At 50.1% G+C, this 8,219-nt stretch overlaps 1 protein-coding gene across 1 annotated transcript in view; it reads right to left on the bottom strand.

The window, feature by feature from the left end:
* Positions 1 to 4,424, bottom strand: part of NLGN3 (neuroligin 3) — a 6,770-nt gene extending 2,346 nt beyond the window's left edge. The window contains exons 1-2 of the mRNA XM_032757154.2: positions 4,235 to 4,424; positions 735 to 1,524 (exon numbers count right to left, since the gene is read on the bottom strand). Coding sequence (XP_032613045.2) covers positions 735 to 1,396 — 662 coding nt within the window. The 5' untranslated portion in view covers positions 1,397 to 1,524; positions 4,235 to 4,424. The remainder of the gene's footprint in view (positions 1 to 734; positions 1,525 to 4,234) is intronic.
* Positions 4,425 to 8,219: the final 3,795 nt, after the last annotated feature.

Here is an 8,219-nt window from a genome sequence, read left to right on the forward strand (position 1 = left end):
TCGAACTCCTGAGCTCAGGCAATCCGCCTGCCTTGGCCTCCCAAAGTGCTGGGATTACAGGCATGAGCCTCTGCGCCTGGCCCTGAAGGCTCTTTCTGAAGTACTGCATTCCTATTTCACATGGCCTGTGACCAGCTAACCTTGAATCCCATAGTGTGTGTGTGTGTGTGTGTGTGTGTGTGTGTGTGTGTTTAAGATAAGGTCTCGCTCTGTCACCCAGGCTAGAGTACAGTGGCATGATCACAGCTCAGTGTAGCCTCAACCTCTGGGGCTCAGGTGATCCTCCCACCTCAGCCTCCCAAATACCTGGGACTACCGGCATGCACTACCATGCCCGGCTAATGCTTTTTCTTTTAGAGACAGGGTCTTTCTATGTTGCCGTGGCTGGTCTTGAACTCCTGGGCTCAAGTGATCTGCCTGCCTTCACCTCCCAAAGTGCTGGGATTACAGCCATGAGCCACTGGGCCTGGCTAAATCCCATAGTTCTTCCAGTAACTCTCATTCCTTCCTAGTCCCGATGCTAACTGAGTTCTGAGCCTCAACAACATTTTTGAAGGAAGGAAAAATGGCATGAAAGACTCAGGAAGGGGAGGTAGGAAGATGAGTGAACGGGTACCAAGCAAGATTTTGGGAATATCTTAGGAAGGGATATGATGGAAGAGGTTTAGCTAGAGGAGCAGAGGGGAGGGCATGCTGGGGTCTCAAAGAAGAAAAAAACCCTATTTTCTCCTTACCCAGTCTTGGCAAAGTTGGTCCAATAGGTCATGACGACAGCACTGAGCATAACATCATTCTTGGAGAAGTTGCAGGGGAAAAGGTCAGTGGGGCCTACCATAGGAACCCCAAAAACATAGGGTACTTCATCCCCATGAGCTGCATCTGACCAAGCAGGCTTCATGAGGCTCTGGCAGTGATGATAGAAGGCGTAGAAGTAGGTAGGCGAGCCGTAGCGGGCATGCAGATCGGCTGTCACCACTGAGGGCTCCACCCACTGGTGGTCAGTGAAGAGTGCCACCAGTGTTTTACGGCGGGTCTCAGGGTTGTCACGGTCTGCCCAGTCTGTATACATGAACTTGATGGTCTCTCGCAGGGTGTCCTTACCCTCAGGGTAGCCATACAGATTGTCCACAAAATTGGAGACGGAATAGTCAAAGTCAGTGCCAGAGACACCATCCTCAGGGTCCACCACCCCTTCCACAAACTTGAGACCCTCGCCCTGGTTGACACCTAGCATGATGTCATAGTTGAGGAACTCGCCCTGCTCCATGAGGATCTCGGGGTCATCAGGAATGACATCACCATCAATCACAGGGCCAAAGGCCACGTGGTAGCGGGCTGGCTGGATGTCCTGCTCTACCAGCTCCTTGGCACTCTTTTGACGAAGACAGTCCACCATGTCCACGGTGTCCAGCACATTACAGCCCACTTTGTCTGCCAGCAGGCTGGTGTACTTCACTGGTTGGTAGTTCACAGCCCAGCTGGACAGAGCAGAGCCACTTTGGATGATGGCTCTCTGGAAAAGTCCTACAGAAGACAGGTAGCACCAGGTCAGATCTGTTGTGTCATACATAGCCATAAATCCCCTCATTCCTTTGTCACTGAGGCTGCCCCATGGTTTAAATGGGCTAGGAAGGGGTAACAAATCTTTTGGCAGGGGATGATGTAGGGCCAAAGGAGGGGTTGCTGAGCCCCTTCCTTGACAGCTTCCTCCATCCCTTTCCTGTCCTGGTGCAATGGCTGGTAACTTAGGGGTTAAGGCAATGTCAGGAAGAATTAACCCCTTGAATCCCAGACATCAGCCCCCTTATGCCGCCTCTCTTTATCTCTCCTTGTCTTCCCCTCTTGCTTCCTGCCCAGCTGGGCCCAGCTCCGTGCCAGCGCACCACCAGGGAGCTGGCACTTGCACCACAAAGGAGTCTTTTTCATGAGAGATGAGAAATGCAGGCAGGCAAGAGCCCCACATTCTGAGGGTTTGGGGAAGGAGCCCAAGGGCAAAGGCCTTGGGGTCTGAAAGTCTCCAGAGAACCTGTGCTCCCCGTCTGTGGTCTCCACTGAGACTTTGTTTTTTTCTTTTTTTTTTTTTTTTTTTTTTGGAGATGGAGTTTTGCTCTTGTCGCCCAGGCTGGAGTAGTGCAATGGCGGGATCTTGGCTCACTGCAACCTCTGCCTCCCAGGTTCAAGCGTTTCTCTTGCCTCAGCCTCCCGAGTAGCCGGGATCACAGGCATGCGCCACCACACCCGGCTAATTTTGTATTTTTAGTAGAGATGGGGTTTCACCATGTTGGTCAGGCTGGTCTTGGACTTCCAACTTCAGGTGATCCGCCCGCCTCGGCCTCCCAAAGTACTGGGGTTACAGGCGTGAGCCACCGTGCCTGGCAGAGACTTTCCTTTTATCTGAAGCTACTGATACTTCAAATTCAGATTTTCCCCTAGCAGAGAGGGCGCCAGTCCCCCAAACTCAAAAAGAAGATAATTTTCCCCTCCAGAAAAAAAAAAGGATATCATTCTCTCCCTGGCCCCAACATTCCCAAGGGAGAATTTGTCCCTCAGGCACACAATTCCATTCCTTTAAGAGAAAGCCAGTTTGCATGAGTGGAAAGAGAGGGAAAGAAATGATAGATTACTACTTAAAAGACAGACTCATTTTCCCAAAGATTATTCTCCATGCATCAATTACAGAAAAACAGAGAGAACAGATCTTTAAAGAAGTCAAACCTCGGCCAGGCACAGTGGCTCACGCCTGTAATCCCAGCACTTTGGGAGGCCGAGGTAGGCGTATCGCTTGAGCTCAGGAGTTCAAGACCAGCCTGGGCAACATGGTGAAAACCTGTCTCTATAAAAAAAAATTATCCCCAAAATTAGCCGGGCATGGTAGCATGCACCTGTAGTCCCCAGCTACTCTGGAGGCTGAGGCAGGAGGATCACTTGAGCCTGGGAGGAGCAGGTTGCAGTGAGCTGTGATCACACCACTGCACTGGGGGACAGAGCCTGGGGGACAGAGCGAGATCTTGTTTCAAAAAAAAAAACAAAAAAAAACAAAGGCAAACCTCCAGAGACACAGGCCCCCTATGAGACAAAGCATAGCACCACTCCAGGAAAGGCTTTCTTCTCCTGGGGGAGGAGTCCCCAGTCAGAGGAGGCACAGAACGTCTTTTCAGGCCAAGGCACCCTTGCAGCCCATCACTTCGCCCTCCTTTGGGGAAAAAGGGAAGATTCCTGCTCCCACTATGGTCACCTAGGAACACAGTCTCTCTCTTTAGAGATGCAGATCCCACCTAAGTCTTCCCTCACCAGAGTAGTCCCTGGAGGGGCAAAGACAGAATTTCTAGGTCAAAGAAGGTGGTTCTTCTCTCTCAGAGAGACAGAACTTCTTCAGAGAGACGGAAAGTCTTCCCGTGAGAATGTCCCTAACTCAGGGGGTTAATGTTCAATTAAAAAAGAAAAAAAGCATCCTCGCTCACAGATTTCCTTACTTCAGAAAAGGGCACCTATTTCAGGAAGATCTTTTCTTCATGAGAAGCTCAGCTTTGCCTCTCAGAGATAGAATGTTCCCTGTAGTCCAGAGGTGGAGAAAACATTTCCTGCCGAGCAAAAAGGACCTATTCTGCTCTCTTGGAAGGGTCACTGGCAAAGGGACCCACCACAAGGAGAGAGGCCAAAAATGAGAAACTCCCCAGCAGCTTGCACAGTCCGAGAAGAGGTCTGGAGTCTGATAACAGACCATCGTCCTATGGAAGGAGCCCACCTCGTGGGTTAGTGACTCTCATTTCAGACCCACTTCCCGCTCTAGGACGTTTCCCCTCTTGTACAGACTTGTTCTTCAGAGAGAAAGGCAGAGAATGGGTGTTTCTTCGACCTAGAAACCAATTTCCACCCTATGTCTCTACTGTGAAGTAACATGTCCTTCCCATACTGAAAGATCCTCCCCAACCCCTGTCAAACTATTGTCCTTTGAGGGGACAATTGTTCTATTCCCACTCCCCCAAATAAGACTCCCACATCAGAAGGAGAATCTTGCTTTCCCGGGACATAAATGGGATTCTCTTCCTTCCCTCTCCAGCTTTGGGAGAAGTACTTCTCCCAGAGAAACATTTCTCTTCCACTTCTTGCCAAAGGGATACCAAGCTGGTAGAAGAGAGCTGGCCGATTCCCTTGGATGCCCTGGGGCATGGATGGGGCACGCTGGGACAGCCGGCACTTGGCTAGTTCATGTTTTGCCCCATGAGTTACTCACCCTCTGAGTGATGTGACAACGTGAGGAGGCTGACGCAGGATGCACCGATGCCCGAGCCAAAGACGGTGATCCGGCGGGGGTCTCCCCCGAAGAAGGCAATATTCTCGCTCACCCAGCGGAGGGCCTGGATCTGGTCAAGGAGCCCATAGTTGCCCTTGGCAGCCTGATCTCCAGTACTCAGGAAACCTGGATTCAACAAAGAGCATGAAGACAATGAAGGCAGAGGGATGGAGGATTTGGGTGATGACGGCAGGCAGGGACAACAGGGGAGGTGGGGATAGAGAATGAGCACGCAGCATAGTTCTTCCCACATAGTTAACTTAAACCAGTGCTCCTTTCTGCAATGTCCAGCATCGTCAACAGAGGAGGGGTCGGCTCCCTGCCTCCCACCTGTTATCCAGCTTGGAAGGAGGGGTCTGCAGACCATTTGAAGTGGATGCCTCCAGGTGGGAGACAAACTGCAGAAACTGCAAATGTCCAGAACTCAGCATTCTCTGCCCTGATGTACTACTGGGGACCTTACCCTAACATCTGGCAAGATAGAATGGAAACCCTGGAGTCAGACGGTCCTTGATTTGAATCCTGGCTCTATCACATCTTAGCCATGTAGCCTTGGGCACTTAATTTAAAATCTCTGGGCCATAGTGTCCTCTTCTGTAAAATGGGGATAAAAATACCTCACAGGGTTGTAACAAGGATAAAATGAACATAAGCATCTATAACATGCTGGGCACATTGTAGCTCTATAGTTACTTCTCTTTCCCCTTTCTTCTCTCTCCAAAGGAAGTGTAGATGATCCCAAGAGGCAACAATCCCTAAGCTCTCCTTGCCCTTCCTGTTCAAATTAGTCCCTCTCCACTTCTTTCCGGGGCCTCGATGGCCCCCTTCCCCTCATTTTCAGGGCAGCTCCTCATTTCCCTCCCTTGGAGGCCTAAGGAATCAGAAACTCTGGGGGTGGGGCCCAGCAATCTGTGTTTTTAACAAGCTCTCCAGGTGATGCTGATACCTGCTGAAGTTGAGAAACCACTGGGTCAGACCATCTTTTTCATCTGGCGGAGAAATGGGGAAGTAGCGCAGTGCGTTACCACAGAAACAGGTCTTCCCGCCCCCCCACTGGAATTTGCTGCTGAGGAGACATGTCACCATGGAGACTACCTTCCCACCCACCTGCTGGGATTTGCTGCTGTGGAGACTTGTTGCCATGGAGACTACCTTCCTGCCCACCTGCTGGCTATCCCACAGAGATGTCCTATATTCCCCCCTACTCTGCTTCCATTTTAGACAGCCTGCGGCCTTATTTCATCTCTCTTCCCTGAATCCTTGGGTCCCTTGGAAGGCTCTGTCTTCTCCTGCCCTAGGCTTTTGGAAGAAGTCTTTGGAGGTGGGTAATTGTGGAGCTCCTACACATTGGAAACCCACACTTGGATCAGTATTTTTTACTCCCCAGTTAAAAGCTCATTCACAGCACCTGGAATCAACTTTGTGAGCGGCCATGTTGGAGAAGACTCCCAGAGCTCATGGGGAGTTCTCTGGCGGTCCTTGCAGTCCATAGGCAGAGGCTGAATTCAAATAGAACTCAAGCAGTCACAAGACCTCACCACTGTCTTTCTCAAGTCTTTCTGTACCTTGCAAAAGAGCTCATCTCATCCTCTTCAAGTGTGTTATTAATTTACCTCTGGTACAATTAAGTATGTAAAGTACTTAGTTATTTCTCCCGGGCCCTAGTCACAAGTCCTCTTTAGCCCCAGGTTCCAGAGGAGGAAATGAGAATGAATTAGAGAAAGCCTGCATGAGGATGAACGAAGGAACCCTTGCTCTTCCAGACAAGGAAATCGGCTTTTCCTTTGCGTGGCCCATTCAGAAATTGAAGCTGCTCCTTTGAGTCTTAAAAACTTGGCCGGGCATGGTGGCTCACGCCTGTAATCCCAGCACTTTACGAGGCTGAGGTGGGAGGATCACTTGAGGTCAGAAGTTTGAGACCAACCTGGCCAATGTAGCAAGACCCTGTCTCCTTTTATTTTTAAAACAAAACAAATTAGCCAGTTGTGGTGGTGCATGCCTGTGGTCCTAGCCACTCATGAGGCTGGGGCTGGAGAATCACTTGAGCCTAGGTGTGAAGGCTGCAGTGAGCTGTTATTACCCCACTGCACTCCAGCCTGGGGGACAGAACGAGACTCCATCTCTAAAAAAGCAACCAAAAAAAAATCCGTCAAAACCCAACTCTGTTGACCATGATCCAACCCAGCTGCCCAAGCGTTGGGACCCTCCAGCAGAAATCACTGTCCTTCTTTTAGTCCTCCCTCCCTCCTCTCTCCTTCCCCTGTATTCTCTTTTCCTTTTCTTTCATTTAGGCAATAGTGGTCTTGGCTTCAGCCTTTGCCAAGGCATCATTTACTGAAATGTGTCAAACATGCCTGCCCTAATCAGCAGGCAAAGGCCTGCATTTGGATGTAGTAGAGCAGATTTCTCCAACATACCGATTTCCTGGGTTAGGAACAAAGGCCTGAAAGGGCTGGATGGAGGATTTATTTATTTTTTATTATTTATTTTTTTTAGAAGGAGTTTCACTCTTGTCGCCCAGGCTGGAGTGCAATGGCACGATCTCGGCTCACTGCAACCTCCGCCTCCCAGGTTCAAGTGATTCTTCTGTCTCAGCCTTGCGAGTAGCTGGGATTACAGGTGCCTGCCACCATGCCTGGCTAATTTTTGTATTTGTAATAGAGATGGGGTTTCACCATGTTGGCCAGGCTGGTCTTGAACTCCTTACCTCAGGTGATTGGATGGAGGATTTGACCATCACTCTCTGCTTCCTCAGATCCTATGAGCCTCTGGATAAGGGGCCCTGAAGTGTGTGGATGATGCCATGTCAACGATCCCTACTCCACGAAGAGTCCTGCTTGAAATACTATCTCCAGGCCAGATGCGGTGGCTCACGCCTGTAATCCCAGCACTTTGGGAGGCCAAGGCAGGCAGATCACCTGAGGTCGGGAGTTCGAGACCAGCCTGGCCAACATGGAGAAACCCTGTCTCTACTAAAAATACAAAATTAGCCGGGCTTGGTGGCACATGACTGTAATCCCAGCTACTAGGGAGGCTGAGGCAGGAGAATCGCTTGAACCTGGGAGGTGGAGGTTGTGGTGAGCCGAGATAGCGCCATTGCACTCCAGCCTGGGCAACAAGAGAAAACCTACATAAACACCAACTCAAAAAAAAAAAAGAAAGAAAAAAGAAATACTATCTCCAACAGGCTCAGGAAGATGACAGCAAACCTGACCAACCACAAGCACACAAAATCTGGCATTCTGGGAGAGGTCACTCACTGCTAGTTCCCCAGTAACTCAACCATCCACAGAAACCATGTGAGAATGAAGGCTGAAATACCAAACTCCATAAACTGTCAGAATAAATCGGAGCCAGTCTCTTTGGGCCCAAGTTTATAATGCAGTTCATGGTAAACTGCTCATCAACAGAAGATGGGGGAATCTGGCAGATTGTAACAAAACCAGATATTTGTGTCACTCAAGGCTTGATGTTTACTGGGTTTTCGGTTTGCCTGGAGGGTACCTGAGCAAGTATGTACGATTCAATTCTGGAACCTGGAGTAAAACTTGGCAAGTGCCTGCTTCCTCAGCCTCAGGGATTTCCACATCCTATATCCTACTGGAGTCCCTTTCTTTGTTGGCCTCAAGCCCAGTGGGGCCTTCTCAACTAATAGCTACCCCTCTGCCTTGGAGAGGATCCATGGATTAGCCTGTGACATTCTCAGCATGCATGAATCACCCAAGATATCTAGAAAAGCACCTTAGAGGCCGGGCGTGATGGCTCATGCCTGTAATCCCAGCACTTTGGGAGGCCGAGGCAGGTGGATCACCTGAGGTCAGGAGTTCAAGACCAGCCTGGCCAAGATGGTGAAACCCCGTCTCTACTAAAAATACAAAAATACGCCGGGCGTGGTGGCAGGTGCCTGTAATCCCAGCTACTTGGG

This window comes from Hylobates moloch, unplaced genomic scaffold (genome assembly GCF_009828535.3).
Source record: "Hylobates moloch isolate HMO894 unplaced genomic scaffold, HMol_V3 SCAFFOLD_7, whole genome shotgun sequence".
Classification (NCBI taxonomy): Eukaryota; Metazoa; Chordata; class Mammalia; order Primates; family Hylobatidae; genus Hylobates; species Hylobates moloch.